This window comes from Apis laboriosa, unplaced genomic scaffold (assembly GCF_014066325.1).
Source record: "Apis laboriosa isolate Shangri-la unplaced genomic scaffold, ASM1406632v1 scaffold93_cov139, whole genome shotgun sequence".
NCBI lineage: Eukaryota > Metazoa > Arthropoda > Insecta > Hymenoptera > Apidae > Apis > Apis laboriosa.
The window spans coordinates 376998-396567 of NW_025224820.1; the positions used below are offsets into that span (position 1 = coordinate 376998).

At 19.0% G+C, this 19570-nt stretch overlaps 1 protein-coding gene across 4 annotated transcripts in view; it reads left to right on the forward strand.

The window, feature by feature from the left end:
- Nucleotides 1–19570, forward strand: part of LOC122719670 (SPARC-related modular calcium-binding protein 1) — a 35997-nt gene that overhangs the window by 12630 nt on the left and 3797 nt on the right. For 3 of the 4 annotated variants that reach the window (XM_043945676.1, XM_043945677.1, XM_043945678.1), the window contains exons 2-4: nt 13355–13514; nt 14556–14930; nt 15535–15759. In XM_043945676.1, the coding sequence (XP_043801611.1) occupies nt 13355–13514; nt 14556–14930; nt 15535–15759 (760 nt within the window). The remainder of the gene's footprint in view (nt 1–13354; nt 13515–14555; nt 14931–15534; nt 15760–19570) is intronic. The other variant, XM_043945679.1, reaches the window with a different exon arrangement.

Sequence of the window (19570 nt, forward strand, 5' to 3'; positions counted from 1 at the left end):
AAGTATTAATATATTCGTGGAATAATTTTAGAAAATCGATTCTCGAGATTAAAAAAAATAAAAATTGATATATAAAAACATCGGATAAAATTCATTTATTAAATTATGAGCAATTTAAATTTTTGTTAGAAGCAAGACAAAAACAAAGCACAATAATAGAAAATAGAAGATAGAATCATTTTTCTCTATTTGTTTTGCTTTATCTCTTCATTCTTTATAATTTTATGAACTTAGAAATAAAATCAAATTTTTATAAATTTAAAGAATTTTTATATATTTAAAGAATTTTACATGGAATATAAATAGAAATTTATTTATTTATTCCTCAAATAATAATGTGTACTATATTTTGAATATTTTATATCATATTATTATATTCTGTAGATTTTTTTACATTCAACTTTTTCACAAATATCCCCAATTTACATAATATAATAAATAAATCTCAACTGATATTTTTATTCATCAATTTTTATGTATTTTTTTTAAAAAAATGCATTTTAATATTTAAAATGGAGTTTGCAAAAATATTTCATAAACATATTAATATCCTATATAAAACAAAACTTTGGATTCATAATTCAAAAATAAATTTTGGATTATAAATCGTTAAATAAATTTGATATATTATATAAAAAAATTTAATAATATATATGTCGATATCTATATTTAAAAAAAAATTCTTATCAAAAAATTTGTATATTTTAATAGAAAAAATGAAATCACGTGTCATACCAGTTTATAATATATAAATATTATAATATAATATCTTTTTTCTCCTCTTTTTTCATAACAAAAAATATTTTTTATCCGTGCAATACTTTTTTTCACTCCATTTTCCACTTTTTTTCATTCCATTTTCTTAGTATTTTATAATTTCTTAAATAAAATTAATAAGAATTGGACTTAAGAGAAAAAAAGAAAAATAAAAGAATAACACATTCTTGACGAGTTATTGTATTCGTGATAATTGATCACGAACTTACAATTAATAGTAACTACCGCAGAAAATGTGGATTGATAATAGGCGCGCGTGTCAATGACGATGATGTTGTCGAGACGTGCCTTGATAATTAACAATTCGTATCATTAGACACGAACCATTTCTATGCACTAAGAAAATTATTAAAGAAGAAAACTATTTTAATTAACATCCATAATTGATGAATAAAAAAAATGTCTATTTGTTTATCATTATTCATTTTCATTCCATTCTTTTATTGTAGTTTGATTATATTAGATTAGATAGAATTAAGATAATTAAATGAATTAAATGAATGTTTATTTGATTATTTGATTTAATGGCAATTATTGCGTTTTGGCTGCGTGTATAAGAATAAGAGAAAAATTAAAAAAAATTTGAAGCCAGTCACAAGCCAATTATATCATATTTTGTTATTATTTTTTATTTTGTTTTATTTGAAATATGAATTAGTTGAATATAAATGGTATAATAAATTTATAAATAAATTATTTTGAGGTTGCGTGAAGAAAAGTTAAATGAAATAGAAAAATATCGATCAAATATTTAAGATTTTTCTTAAAAAAATATAATATTTTATTTTTTCTCTTTTCTGTTTTGTTTATAAATTAATAATATTAAACATCAAAATAATTAACATTATAATGATATTTGATTTGATTAACATGAAACTTTTTTAATTTTTAAAAAATTTTTTTTAATTTTGAAAAATCATAAAATGGCATATAGCACTAAATAAATTTGCTCAAATTCTTAGTATATAATTTCTTAATATATAATTTTTATTTATCTAACATGATATTTTTCCAATATAAAAATAGGATATGGCTATATAAGATACTAATATGTTATAACTTACTTACTTCAATAAACAATATATATTAATAAGAAATAATGCAAATAATTTGTTGTCAAAAAATGAACGTTTTAATGTTGAACATGTTCTTCGAAAATCTTCCATTCTTTCTAAGATAGTAGAACTTAGTAAATTGAACTTAATCAAACAATATATAGAATTTATCATACTTTCTATAATATGACAAAAAACATCAGAAATTGAAAAAAAAACAAGAAGAAAAAGAACGAACAAAAAAAGAAGAAATGTTTCATCGTTAACTTCATTATAGCTTAGATGATAAACATAGTAATATAGATAATTTCTAGATATTATAATTGGATATTATAATAAAAATTGATTTTAAGTCGATTGAATTTGCTTTATTGCAAAAAATAGCTGCACGAAATTTGCACATCTTTTGAAAATAATAATTTAATAAATTACGGAAAATAAAATTTGATGTGAAAATAAAATATGGAATTATACCGTCAATCGATATTTATATATAATGTTTTGTTCCTTTTCAAAATTTAATTTAGATTGAAATAAAATCACAATAAAATTAATAAATTAAATTTTTTATATTATAAATTTATAAAGATTTTATTTTAATATATTGGAATAAGATATCATGTTTAAAAAGAATTGTCATTTTCATGAGTTAACATTTAGTTTTTATTAATTTAATAGTATTTGTTTCATAATTTTATAATTAATTCAATAATATTTTGTTCAAATAATAAATAAAATTCGTTGATTTTATAAATATATATATATATTTTTTATAAATTTATATAAAAAAACTCATTTTCTGTCTAACTATCTTAAATATTGAAATATTTTATTAATTCATTATTTCTTTTAAGAGAATAAAAAAAATAAAAAATTCTAAAAAAGATTTTAAAAGAAGATTTATTTTTCAAAAATAATATAATATTTTTAAGATATCGTAAATTTAAGTGGTGTATCGATTGTCCGAATATTACATTTAATACAATTCAAGATTGAGATTTATATTATCCGGTAATATAGAAAAATATATTATTTGATACTAGGACATATCAAATCCTGATTAAAACCTTTATAAAAAAAACCTTTTCATAAAAATCAATATCTATCTTTACATACAATATGTACAAAATAATTAAAAAGAATTATTAAAAACTTACTAAAAAATATAACATATATCTTTTGATCACAAAAATGAATAGATATAAGAATCTATAATTTATACGATACGAACTTCTCAATTTACTAATATTAGCAATAATTAATTGATTTTTTTAATTGCATAACTGTAACTGAATTCAATAATTAGAACTAATATTCAAATATCATGTTTAGAAGATCCTCTTCTTATATGCAATATTTTTAAAAAGATATAATATAAATAAAAAATAATATATTTTATATTAAATATATTATTAAATATATTAAATATACATATAATTATTAAAATATATATTGTATATTATATTATATTATTAGTAAAATCATCACAAAAATAGATAGATAGATTCAAAAAATAAAAATTTTTCTTTTGAAAAATTATTTAATGAGAAAAATATCATCAAAAAAATAGATATTGTTTATAATATATTAATGATAATATATTAATGCTATATTCAATTATAATATTTTAATGGAATTATCTATTATAAATACAAAATTCATCTTTGATAAAAACTAGAGATTAAAAATGATTAAAAATAAAAATTAAAAAATTAAAAATAAATTATTTTAATTCTATTTATAAACTACTTGTTTCGTTCAAACTAAATCGATTTAATAACATAATATAATAACATAATAATAATACCTTCAAAAATAAAAAATATTTCAAACATATCTGTAATATTTTATATATAAATATAAAATAATAAAGATTATATATTATACAAAGTATTGTAATAATAAATTAATAACAAAATAACAAAATAATAAATTATAATATTACATAATACATAATTATGATCATTTTTCAAAATTTTGTTAACTTTCAATTATATTTTAATTATTAATAACCAATTAAAAAAATCGAATTTTTTTTGGCGTTATATTATATATTATTGAATATTATCATATATATAATATATATATATATAATATAATTTATAATATTTATAATATTTATAATATGTCGTATATAATACGAAAGTATTATTGTTCATCAATAATGAAAATTCTTGCTTGGTTACCAATAATCTGACAATTTACTAATGACAATAATAAAAATATTTTTAATTATATTTGCAATTGTTCATTATATCTTTATATATAAATTTTTAGATTTAAAAAATTTTTTTCATAATTGCATTATAAAATTTAATACTTAAATGATAAGAGAAATAAAATAAATGTCTTTTTTATAATTATATTTCAATTTTTTTCCAACTATATTTAACAAGATAATTTATTATTATTTTTCACTTTTAATTATTATATTGAATGTAGTTTGTTCATGTTTTTTTTTTCTATTTAATTATTATACTTTAGGATTAATATTATTCAGTTCTTAATTAATCATTTTCATCTTTTTTTTATATATTGAAAAAAAAATGAATTATTGTTGACAAATCAATATATCATCGAAATTTCATATATATATAATCTCTTATATTATATTATTACTAAAATAATAGACACAATTATAAAAAGTTTTCATTATCGATTATTTTTTGCAAAATTTTATATAATAAATGGGAAATAAAGATAAATATGAATGTCTTATGAGTAAAAAAAATTATTTTCTAAATTTAATAAAATACGATTTAAAAAATATGATTTGGGATATTTAATATTTAGAGTGAAAATATAATTATGATTAATATATTGTGTCAAAATGTTTATTTAATATTAATTGATATTGCAAAATCTGTAATTATATCTATAATGTATTATAAATTTAATTAATATAAAATTGGTTAATATGACTGAACGATATAATATATCTTAACATCTCAACATATCTAAATAGCATTGACATGATACTATACGGATATTTAAAATATCTTTTTTATGTATGAATATAAATTTTTTTGTATTTTTATTATTTTATTTAAATAAATAATTTATTTTAAATTATTTTAGTTTATTTATTTAATTAAAAAGCACAAAACAATTAATTATTATAATATAAGCTTTTATGTATTTATTATTTTAAATAAAGATAATATTTTAATTATTATTTATATTTTAATTAAAACCAAATCATCAAATCATAAATGCTCTAATTTTTCTCAATGTTATTCAATAATAATCTCTTAATCAATGATACATTTCGAGTAAAATTAAAAAATATATTAAATAATATATATTTTTTAATAAATATATACATAATATATTAAAAAAAAATTTTTTTTTTTAATTTTTCATTTACTGCTTAAATATCAAGATGAACTTTATGTTATAATTTTGAAATGAAAAATTTTCAATTTCACTTTTATTAATCTGAATATTATATCTGAATAATCAAAATGACCTTCTTATATAATTATGAATTATTCAATAATAAAATAAGCAGAAAAACACGAGTTTTTTTAAAGTAAAATTGGAAAAATTTAAATGAAATATCAACAAAAACTTGAATTTATATAGATATCATTTTTTGATTAAAATAATTGTTGATATGTTTCATGAAATAAATTCTTCAATTCCATTTCCACTTAATCTTTACATATAATCGAAAAATTAATATATGATCGATGATGTTTATGCATCTATAAATATGCAGATTATAATTTTATAAATATAGAACTTTGAAGAAATTCATTGGAAAAGAAAAAATATCATTTTTAATAAAGTTATTTAATTAATTAATCTATTAATCATTTAAGTGCTAATTCTATATAATGTTTAATATGTCTTTAAATTTCTCCTCAATTTCGTTACAAATTATCCGAAAGTTAATACGATATATACATATATATAAGATTGGCGATTTAATATTAATAGATATTAATAGAAATAATCAAACTCAACTTAATGAATATTCAATGAGCATTTTTCGTTTCTTATTAATGAATCCGTTCTACTAGAACAAAATCGATTTAAATTTATTGAAAATTGTTGTCTACATAATCAATTTTGTGAAACATATAAAAATTTTAAATATATAGATATTATATATTACATATTACATACATCTTATAAATATAACTGAAATAAGTGTAACAAGTAATTATAGAAGTCAACAAGTGTTTGTAGAAATTTATGTGTCGTATAGTATTGAATTGATTACAAAATAAGCACTATTGATTTAAAACATTAGAAAAAGAAAGCACCAATGAAATTTAAAAAATTTTTAAAATAAAAAAAATTTTATTTTATGATTTATCTTTTTGGTATGTATATGTATATGGTTTATTATTGAATTTGTTTTGATATGAGTTATAATGATAATGAATCAAAAATATATTATTATGTCATTTAAAAAAATCAATATGATTTTTTATTACAAAAAAATTTTTTTGATAATCGTAAATATTGCAATTCGTAATTGAAAATTAATTAAATTTTTTTCGAAATATTTTTTCTAAAATTATCGAAAGTATTTAAAAAGTTTTATATTATATTACAATAAACATCTTATATAAGAGAAAAAATCCTCAAAATGTCTTAAATGCTAAGGGCTCTTAAAAATCTTATTCTAGTATTGATAGACTATTACACATAACTTGCTTTTTTTTTGCGAATTGTAATTATAGTTACAAAATATTATAATGTTATCTATTTAATAATTTAAAACTTTAATCTTTAATGCTCCTTATATTTCCTTATATATGAAATTATAAATTTGTAAACATTGAATTAAAGTTGTTAGTCTTTTCATGGGATTATTATTCCGTTTTTTAAATATTTCTTTAATTTAAATATTTTTTTATAAATATTTAATTATTTAATAAAATAATGAATGAAATTTCAATAAATTTTCAAAAAAAAATATCAATTTCAATAAAAAATGTGAGACTTTATTTTTATGCTTCTTAATTATTGCTTCAAGTATTGAATCAATGTCATTTTCATTAATAGTCAAAAAAATTAAATAAGTATACAACTTGGAATAGTTCTTGATAGGCTTTAAAATTTATTTTCTGCCAAAAGAAAATTGTCTTGCTGCAAGTGTATATAGTGTAATATATATAAGTGTAATATATCTAAAACCTATTTTGTTGTAGATACAATATCATGTTATCGATTTTGTGATATTTTCTTTCTTTCTTTTTATTCTCTTTTTAATATAAACATACTCATTTAATATAAAACATACTCGTTAAGTAGATAAACAACATAATTAAACACAATAATTAAATACTATTTCTCTCTAGTAATTAATTTCTCCATAAATCGTGGATAATTTTACGATCGATACTGGCATACATACAAATATTAGTTTATCATTAAACAAATTACATATGAAAATACAATAGCATGAAATCATTATTAGTTTGTTTTAGAATTTTAAAAAGAAATGCTATTTTTAAATATTTTCTTAATGAATTCCGTAACGAATTCTGTTAATAAATTTCGTAATTAGGATTTTTGCTAATTTATATAAATTATTATGTTATATATTACTATAAATATATAATTCATAATATATATTTATATTATGTAAATTATATTACATAAATATATGTTATATTACTTATTATTAAATATTCTTACAAATTATAATATTAAATTTATAATGTCAATATAATATTTATATGAATATTAAATTTTTTACATATTCATATACAAAATATTATAAATATTATAAATCTTATATCTAATACAAAATCTATTAAATTTTTTAATTATTAAAATAATATAATTTTTTAATTATAAAAATATTATAAAATCAAATTAAATTATTATTAAATTATTAAATATACATATATATTTTTATTTAGCTTGAGCATCTTAAACATCTTATTTATTGTTGATATATAAAAATATCAAAAGAAAATATTATTTAATTTAAAGAGAAAATTTTATTTCTTTACTTATATTTTATTTCTTTACTAATAAAAGGAGGAAATGTAATAATATTTTTTGAGATTTCAAAGTCAATGTTGAGAATCAATGTTTTTTTTTTTTAATAGTTTTTTTTTTTTAATATTTATATTTTATTTTAGTATTCATTCATAATTTTATCATTTTTTTGAAATTAAATTGCATTGATTATTATATTTTTTTCATTATACATAATATTTTGACATTTCTCTATATTATATTTTTATATTATATATAAAAGTATTACAACCAAAATTTAACGATGATTAATAATAGACATTATATAGTATATAATCTTCGCATCAAGTGCTGTTCGTTGCTAAAAAATACTATCCTATACGAGATACAATTAAATATACTTATACAAGTCCATGCTATGACTGTCCTGTCAGCAAACAGAAAAAATATCGAAGATTATCAAATGAGACACATCCGAGTGACAAATAATGCACGGGCGGCATGTATAATATATAATATATAAAGTAATGCATTTAAAAAATTATGAGGACCAATTCAGATTCAGAGCTCTATTGAATACAAAACAGATACAATGTGTAAGTATTTATATGTACTTAAATTGATTTTAAACCATCAAACTATAGAAATACAAAATGCATTACATAAATTATTTATTTATTACAATCATTTTCAATACCAAGTTTGAAAAATAGATATTATATTATATTGATTTTTAAAATTTTAATATTCGCTTTTAGATTTCATAGCTTTTTTTTATTCGCTGATAGACATAAAAATGGAATTTTAATGGAATCAAGTGATTGTAATTAATCATAAAATGCTAAGAATACCTTTTACACTCATAAATATGATATCATTTGTAGATTTTAAAAGAAATATTGATATTATTATTTTATCTATTTTACTTTTAATCTTTAATCTTTAATTAATGGAAAATACATGTGATATAAATGTGATTATAAATATTATGGCAAATATATCTATTATATTACCTATTATATATTAATTCTTGATATACTTAATAACTTCAAAAATATCATAAAAAACATATAATTCTTATTATTACATTGTTATATCATAATGTAAACTACATCATAATGTAAACAATGTAAAGAATGCATAAGAAATTTGCAAACGTTTTTTGAATTATTTTATTATTGCAGATATCAATGATGAAGTTATATATATTTGTTTTAAATCATTTACAATAAAATTCTTATATAAAGTTCTTATATATCTAATTTATATCTTTAATTTGGTAACTGTTGTCATATAAGATAAGAAATCGCGAAAAATAAAATAAAATTTTTTAAATTAATTAAAAATTCATATATAGAATTCATATATAGAATTTATATCAGGTTTTCTTAAAAATAATTATAGATATAAAAAAAAATATGATTTTAAATTGAATCAAAAATACAAATTAATAGTTTTGTTTTAAATTTTGTTTTAAAGAGAAATTGTAACTTATTTTTATTAAAAAATTAATATTATAATATTATAATATTCAGTAAAATAAAGCAAAATCTTTCATATAACATCCAAAAAATTATCGAATTTGTTGAATAAATTAAAAAAAATATTAAAAGATTATAGAACAAATAATAATAATTGTATTTATTAATTCTATAAAAAAAATGATTGACATTGAATCAAATTTTTTTAGATATATCAAAAAGAAAAAAAAATATTAGATTATAAATCAAATGATAAATTTATGTACAAAAGGTGATTATAGAATACATTTCTTCTTGAGATTTTAAAAGAAATATTTTTACCAGAAAAGATTATATTATACGTTACATAAAATTTATTATAAAAAAATGATGAAATATTTAAAATTATTCGTATAATTAACATATTTAAATAATGAAAGAACAAAGATAACTATATTAAATTAATATATAGATTTATATTTAAAATTATAACAAATGATAAAAATTTAAACGATTCTAATATTTATAACAATTTTTTTTTTGAGAAATTAAAAACTTTACAGTGCTTTGTAAAAAGAAATATATTCCGATTTATTATATTTTTTATAAAAATAATTTATAATAATATTCCGAATACTTTTTAATCTGAATATATTATAATCATTTTAAAATTTATATATCTCTAAGTACGATAATTTCAGAAGAAAAAATTATTTGAAATTTAAAAATAATTAAAAATTATTTATGTTCTATTATATGTACATCAAAAAAGTTCAACAAATTTATTTATAATTTTTATAGAAAATGATGTTATATAATAATTATAATTATATATTAAAATAGATATAAATTATACTTACACTTAAAAATTTTGTAATAAACATGATAAAATAAAAGATATAAATTTTGTAGTTTGATATGCTTTTTAATTTCTTAACTAGGATACTTAATAATATATTTTAGTAGGATATAGATATAATAAAATGTATAAATAATATATTTGTAAAACATCTAGAAGCATCAATTCTATATTTATTAAATTATAAATGTATTGGAAATAAGATAGAAATAAAATGAGATGACTCCGTTTTTATTATCATACTTTGCTATTGTCATACTCTTCTCTTCTTATTTCACTTAATTTGATGAAAATTAAATTACCTATAATTAATAAATAATATATTATATAATTTTTATATTTATTTTGATTTTTATCCACGAATATATTGTTTTATTTTTTTATACATATATTATATATTCTTCATTATATTTATATTTACTCATTTATATTTATATTAATATTAAATAAAAATATATTTATTATATAAAAATATTTTTTTAATTATTTTTATTAATTTTTAAGGACAAAAAGAAATTAAAATTTATATAACAATGGCTCATGTATATATGGCAATTGTAATGGAAATGAAAAGAAAAAAATAATAAAAAACAAAAGTAAAGAGAAAGAAAGAAAAACAATTTACAATAGTTAGAGATTATTACAATATAATTTGATGATCTCGTGCATCGTTTTCTCGAACCGTGTTTGTGGTGGCGCCAAGCATGCAACCATTCCTCGCGCACGTTCCTCGCTCATGTTAGCATTCAATGCGTAGTCCGGATTATTCTATGCTACGTATTGTACTCTACCTATTACGCATATATTGCATCGCGTTGTATGCACACAATTCAATTCTCGAGAAACGCCGGTGTTTGATATTCGAATGTTACAGAATTATCTTTATAGATCAATATCTCTTAGTTTCTAAAAAATTCTGTTAGAAACTTTATAGGATTTAAATCAGATAATTTTTTTTTTTGGTACTATAATACTATGTATCTCGTTTTTCTGATTAATTATCAGCTTTTTATTTATTTAAATTATATTTACATCATAAGTCGATTGATAAATAAGTTGATTTCAAGTAAATATTAACAAATATTAATTTAATTAATCTTTATGTATTTACTATTTTTAATGTATATATTTATATTTATAATATAATGTCATGTATTTATTAATTTTTGATAATTCTCAATTTTATTCATTATTTTATTATTTTGTGATTAATGCATGAAAAAATTATTCAAGTTTTTTAATAGCAATATTTTCTTACTTAAATAAGAAATGTCACTGACTTAAAATCTATATGACAAAATCATTTGAAAGTACATACATAAAAGTATGTACTTATTTAATCAAAAAATTATCAAAAAATAAAAGCCTTAAAAATAATCATGAATAAAAGTTTACTCCAGCAAATATTATTTTAATACTATTTTAATATTTTTTTCTTTAATGATAGCTTTTATAAATTAAATTAAGATATCAGAGAAGTACAAATAATATAATTTTTTTTAAAAAATATATATTCATTAAGATTTCAAAATTTATAACAAAATCTTCTTTGCTTTTTATGACACATATTGCTTAAACAATTTAACAACTAACAATATGAATTAGTAAACTTGAAAATTATTTAAAAAAACTTGAAAAATAAGATTATAATTAAGTTTCTTATCTTTTTAGAAATCCATTTTATTTTTTTTTGGTACTATAATACTATAATAATACTTTATATATAATACTTTTTTCTCTATATATTTGTCTTTGTATATCATAGGATTTCTATATTATCATAAAACTGTTGAAGATAATTGAATTAGGATGTATTCAGGATAATTTATGCGATCGTACCTTATATGTTTTTACATATTGAATGATTTATTAAGTGCAATGTGCGAAAGACATGTGGCTAATGTGTAATGGCAAATGACTATGTAAATGACGATAATATTTTACAGATAATAATTAGTAACTCATTTCTCGCCAATATATTCAATCATTTTAACGAGGGTAATTACTGACAGGATCATATATTCACAATCATAAATTGAATTTTACATTCCGCGCATTGCAAATGTATGACATAATGATCCAGGCTCTTCTGATGGATTTGAAACGTCTTCTTCACTGGATAGAGGCGCCTTTTCTATTAAAGACGTTTCTGTTTCTGGATTATTCCATGTAATAAAGAGAATTTCCGATTCAGGATTTTTCATCTAGATATTTTTATCGAATCATGTTATTTGAAATAAATTATGTTAAATTATATATAAATTTTCTCTCATTCTTATTGAGAAAATAATCTATCATTAAATATTCTTGGTCACTTATTAAAAATATAGATTTAATTTTGTCTATAAAAATTAAAATTAAAATTAAAATATTATTGTAAATTTTTTTTTTCAAAATAACATTACCAATTATAGTTGTCAGAAATACGATTCTCATTTATATGTAAGAAATCATGAAAGAGAGCGTAAATGTCTTAATCTTCCTAGAATTTTAAATGATGTTGATGTTTCAAGGAAAATCGTGAAACAATTAGTCATTTTGCAAAAATCAATTTTAATTTTCATTTTTTTTTTATTAGTTAAACAGAAGTCATAAAAATTATTGATTATATTTAATGTTTTTGTAAAATGATTCATAATGATTAATCATTGTACATAAGTGCATAAAAAGTTTAAACATACGTAATATGTAAATACGTATAAATAAGAAATATGATTTTGTTATATATATTTTTTATACTCATTGTTAATTTCATATATTATTATTTAACAGAAATAATTAATTCTTTGTATTTGATATAAGACAAATTTTTTTAATAATTTCGTAGAATTCTCAAGATCAAAAAATTAAAAAATATACATATAAATATTTTCTATAGATATATCGATGATAATAGTTTATTTTTTTCACAAATCATCTAACTGACCGTGCAATAAATATAGCATCTATTTTAATTTAACGAAAAAATTTCGTTTAAAAATTTAAACCAAATTATTATTTTTTTATCTATAAATTTTTAAATATTTATTTCTTAAACATTATTAATTGTAATAACAACTTTTTTTAATATTTTTAATAAAGATTCGCTTAATAAAAATTAAAATTAGAATAAATAAATTTTAATCAATAAAGAATTTTGATAATTGAATTAAAAAAAATTATTACACATTCAATATTATTTAATTAATAACATCAATGTAATATTTCATATTTTATCTTATATATTTTATGTATCATATTATATGTGGATTGTATTTTAGGAGGAGTGTAGGAAAAGGATAGCTGAGTGCACAATGAATGACGGTGCAAGTACACCGGTATGTGGGAGTGACGGTGTTACGTATTCGAGTCACTGTCGGGTCATCTCGAAGCAGTGTCAAGGCATGTCTATTCTTATCAAGCACACTGGCCCTTGTCCAGGTAGGATAATGCATTTTTTTCGTAATTATATTTATAATTATATATTTATAATATTATATCTTTGTTATTATTTTCTGATTATATTTTCTGATTATATCAGAAAAATTTTCGAATGATTATTAAAAATTAAAATTAAAATTAAAAATTATAATTCCAATTGAAATTTAAAATTCAATTAAAATTTCACATTTTTATCTCTAAATCTAATATTGAAAATAATTAAACAATTAAATTAAAGGAGCATTTATTTTCTAATTTTTTTCTGAAAAAATATGATTCTTTTATATCATATTTTATGGATAAAAGAAAAAGAAAGAAAAAGAATTTTAAATCATTATAAAGTATTATAAAGAATCAAAATATTTTCGTTTAAAAGTTTTAAAATATAATAAATATTTTTTTAAAAATTGAAGAGAATTAGATTATTAATAATATATATTAATTTAATAATTTATTATTGTATTAATATTAGTTTTACTGCTTAGTTTCATTCGAAATTTAGATTTCGATTTTCAATCCAATGATTCGCTGAAAAAAAATTAATATTTGCAGAAAAGAAATTTTAAAAGAAATCAATTTTACTAGTTCAATTATTCGTAATTGAGGACTATATTTCTTAAAAAGTTAAAATCAAAATATAAATTACGTGTAAAGTTGAATCGTAAAGCTAATTAACTCATAATTCGAGAAAAAAAGGATGTAACGAGCTGAAAATGGTCATTCATCTACATTAGTTAAACATAATGAGTTGAGACATATTTTGTGACTCCAGAATTTACTGTTCGAAAGTTTTTAGACATAAATACATAAACATAAATAAACTTTCTGTTTTATATGTTAAATTTTAATGAATTTAAAATTAAAATTTATGATCAAATATTAGAATTTTATTAAAAATTAAAGATTTTGAAGATATATTTTTCTTACTTTTTTCTTTTATTTCTCTTTTAAAAGTTTTTTCTATTTCAAAATGTTCATTAAAAATAAAAAATTATAAAATTTAATAAAAATTTAGAATATCAATTGAATTTGTTTATTTAGAGACACCGGCGTGCTTCTCCGCAAGATTGACCGCTAGACCAAGTGCACGACCAATCTGTCGTTCGGATGGCACTTATGCACCAGTGCAATGTCACGAGGAAACCGGGTATTGTTGGTGCGTGACACCACAGGGCAGACCGCTCCCTGACACCTCAGTAAGAAACGAAAGACCAAGATGCATAAAAAAACTCGGTCCCAGATCTTCTGCGTCCACTAAGAGTGGGCAACGAAGACGTTCGCCGAATTGGAAACAACGAAGACAATATAACAGTAAGCATAGGAATACATGTGATCGGACAGAAAAATCCAAGTTTAACGGAAACCTAATAGAAAACTTCAAAATCGAATATAGGCGAACAAATATTTCTACCGATGGTAAGATAATGTAAGAGTATATAATATTTAGGAAAATAGGAAAATATATATTATGTTTTTCTAAAATTTAAATGTTTTTAATGAAAATATTAGAAATATTTTCAATATATTCTACGTATTCTACAATTTCTTATTGAAGAAATCAAATATTCTTATCAAAAATTATTAAATCTTGCTAAAACCTGCACTGTTAATTGTGCAATTTCAATATATTTTTTTGCAATTACAACATTTTTTTTTATTTTCATTTTTTAGATATCTATATTTTTTTTATTATTATTATTAAATGAAAATTAATTGAATATAAAATTATAACATATATAAATTATATTAACATACATACATAAATATAATTGTAATTTTGTTTTTTCATTCTGTAAAATGAAAATATTATACTTAGAATCTTTTTTCTTCTCTTCCTAAGAATTATCATAAAATATGTTGATAATCTAATATTTTTAGTATTTTCTAATATTTTGAAGCTTTTCTGAATACTACTGCATATTGTAGTTTTAAACTATTTATTAAGTTGCTTTTGTTTTTTTTTATTTCATATTATATTTTCTTATTAAATCTAATTTTATTATTAATATTTTACAAATAGGCGATAAAAATGTAGAACGAGTACTATCATGGAAATTTATTACATTGGATAAGAATGGAGATGGCTATTTGGATAGAACGGAATATAAAGAATTGAGAAGGCTGGCGAAGAAGGCAGTAAAACCGAAGAAATGTGCTCGCACGTTCGCCCGCACGTGCGACCTAAATCGAGATTTGAAACTCTCCAGGCAAGAATGGGGTGCCTGTCTTGCGAACGACTTCACTCGTAAGTTTAAATATGATATATATGCATTTCATATAATAAAAAAAAAATTTTGAAGACTTTTTCTCAATTCGATCTTTTCGGTTTTATTTGCACGATTCAACGATTTTCTTTCCTTTCATCGAAGTTAAATGATTATTAATGAAATAAATATATTTACAATTAATATAATATTTTCTTTTTTTATTATTTTTCTAGAGATTTTCATATAGAAGAATATTGTTGAACTCAAAATTACTCTATTTGAATTACAAATATTATTAACTTCTCTTTCTGAGTAGACTTGAAGTTCTCAAGGTTATAGTGGAGATTGCATAAATCAGTTTTAAATTCGTTGATATTTGCGAAGTAGCGCCACACTATTGCATCACAAAAAATCTGTTCTAAGATCTGTTCATCACTTCGATTCATAAAAATTAAAACGAATATTATGACTCTCTTTTAAAAAAAAAAATTATTTTGTTATAAATAATTAAAAAAATTTCATTGAAAGTATGCAAAATTTAAAAAAATTGTTTATTTTTATTTAAAAAATAAGATATATTCAATATATCATAATTATTCGAGATTTTGAATTATTTTATATAATTTTATATATATATATGTGTGTGTGACACAAGAAAAAAAAAGATAAAATTCAAAAAAAATCCTTTCAAAATTTCATTATATGGTGCTTTTCTTATATGTATTATAAAGAAAGGATCTAAAATCGTTTTTTATACAAAAATTTAAAGCATGATATTAATCTTGATATACGCCATGTATATGATAAATAAGACTTATTCAACTTTGTAAATAATTATAAAACTAAAATTAAAATTAAAAGAGCATAAATATTTGGACAGGCTTTTTATTACGATAGTAAATTGGGATTAATATCATTATCTGTATTTAATATTATTTAATGTACGTTAATCTATTCGCGTGCCATTGCAATCAAGTAATTACTGCGCATGATACTTTTTTTTCCTTATTTCCTGGGTAAAGGCTGCTGGGTTGCTTTTAAACCTACATGATTCATAGATCCATATCAAATTTTGAATTTTTTTCTTTTCCTTACAGTAATTTTAGAAAAAAAAATAAGACATGTAAAAAGATCTAAAAAGTATGCAATAATTAAAATTAAATATGAATTTATCATATTATATTACTTTGGTTAAATTATTGGCACAATGGATAATTTATTATTTATTTTACGGATCAAACAAAATATCTCTTACAAAATATAATTTATTCAATAATAAATATAACAGCGGATTTTTATGTAGCGTTTTATCAGTGTTTAAACAGTATTCATCTCAAGAATGAATTTATTAAAAAAAAAATTATTTCTTATATTTATAAAAGAAATAATATATTTAGCCAGTGAACATTAAGATTATTTATTTGTAAAATGAGTTTATACAGGTAAGAATATTTATTCACGATAATTTTCTTTATTTCTTTTGAAATTATGTTTGAATTAATATAATTAAAACAATATATAGTATCAATTATTTCTATGATTGAACTTGACTTAATCAATTTAATTTATATATTATTATATTGATAGAAAAAAATATATAAAATAAGGGGAAAAATTTAATGATAGCTAAAATATAAAACTACTGAATCGCAAAAGATTCTAAAATATCTAGATATAAATTACATCCATAATTGTTGATAGTTTTAATATATTAAAGCGTTCCTTTTAAAAAATAAATTAATATAATAAAATTTTTTTTTGTTATTATTTTTTTATGATATTTAATGATACAATAATTATCAATTTATCAATTTGTTTCTTTTATTGATGAATTAACTTACTATTAGAAGTTAAATATATATAATACATATATAATATAATATATATATATATATAATATTTTTATTGAAGAAGATATGAAAATCGATCTTCAATGTAGAAATATAGATTTAAATATTATTTTATTTGTTATATTAAACATAATTTATTTTATTTAATATTTTCACTAAAATAAAATAAATATATATATTAATAAAATACTTTATTTCGATTTTATAAATATATAAAACATAATACTTCCATAATACAAATATTAAATTATTAAAACTATTAAAAATTGAATTTTCTTGCTTTTTCTCTTATTTATCATTCATATCTCAAAGAGAAATATAGGCAAGATTCAAGAAATACGCGTCACAAGTATTTATAAATTCTTGGATCCGGCAATAAATAAAATTGTTGTAATGCCTGTCAGTTATTGCACGTTGTTTGATGATAATACCGGAAGATCGTCGTCTCGGTGTCTAAATCGTGGTATAAATTACAAACGGTGGCCTGGACAGGATGTCGCGCACGCCAAGGGCCGTCTTTTACACTCGGACCCGTTTAACATTTGTGAATCCTGCCGGAAGTTTGCCCACACTGGCTAGTATAGAATTAAAGCAATTGACTTCGTGTACATGCTTTATATTCGCGGTTAACCTATGAGAATAACCGCCCTCACAACTGCTTCGTAAATTCACACCTACGCATCTACAATAATTACTATTTCAAACTATCGGAATTATCATGTGAAATTTCCTCTCAAAAAGAAATTTCAATCAATGCTTGTTTTCTTATGTATGATAAAAAAATTAAATATTATTACATATATCATTATTTTTAATTTCTTCGATTATTTACTTTTTTATATAACAATTTATCATTTAATAATGAAAGTTAAAATTGATAAATTTTATAATTTTATATTAATTATTTTAAATTTGTAAGGCTTATAAAATTTTACTTATTTACTTATTTTATTATCAGATTTTTAATTGACATGTAAAAAAATTTAGATGTAGATATAATTATTATGATTATAAAAAAACTTATCAATTATAACTTATAAAATTTCGCTATTATATTATAAATATTAATTCACTTACTATTTTTTATAATAATATTAAAATAATATAATAATAAGTGTTACAAAACTCTATTTTAACATAGAATGCTGCTTTAAATCTCATGCTTCTTCCTGTCTATCCAAGTAGAATAAATTTATTCTATTTTTTGTTCAAACAAATAGTTTGCATCAATGTAAAATATTAGAATAAATATATATATAAATCGATCGATATAGAATCGTTGCAAATTGCATGTTAAATAATATGTTTAACCTAGGTTTAACCACCTAAGGAGATCCATTAATATTCATTCATATAATTAAAGAATAATAGATTTTGTAACTTCCAATTATCGCTATCGATAACTTTGTATAATATGACTCTTTTACTTTTCAATTCTATATACATTTTACTTCACTTTTTTCATTATCTATATGCATTTATAAAAAACATAAAATGAAATTAAATGATTTATTACTTTTTTAATACATTATAAAATAATATTTTACGCATGGATGAGTATGCATTATTGATTTCTCAAACTGAGGTGTTTAATTAATGTGTATAAATTATGAAAAAACATTAGAACTATATTTGGAGAAAATTTTGATCATTAAATTATATTAAATTTTTAATAATAATTTCCAAATATAAATTTCTCTGTTGAATACTCATATTATAAAATATACAAAATATAATAATATACAAAAAATAAGTGTTTAAAAAAGATTTGTAATCTCAAGTTCTTAAAATTTTACAAAATCTTAGAACTCTAGAATTTATAATCCTACAGTTATAAACTGTATATCGTAATTATAAACTATCATATTAGGATAAAGATAAAAAAAATTAAATAATGTATTCTTCGATTTTATAGTTTTTGAAACTCTTGAATATTCTTGAAGAATTTTAAAATTTTTTATATATAATGTTATTTTTTCTAGTTTTAAATTTTTAGACT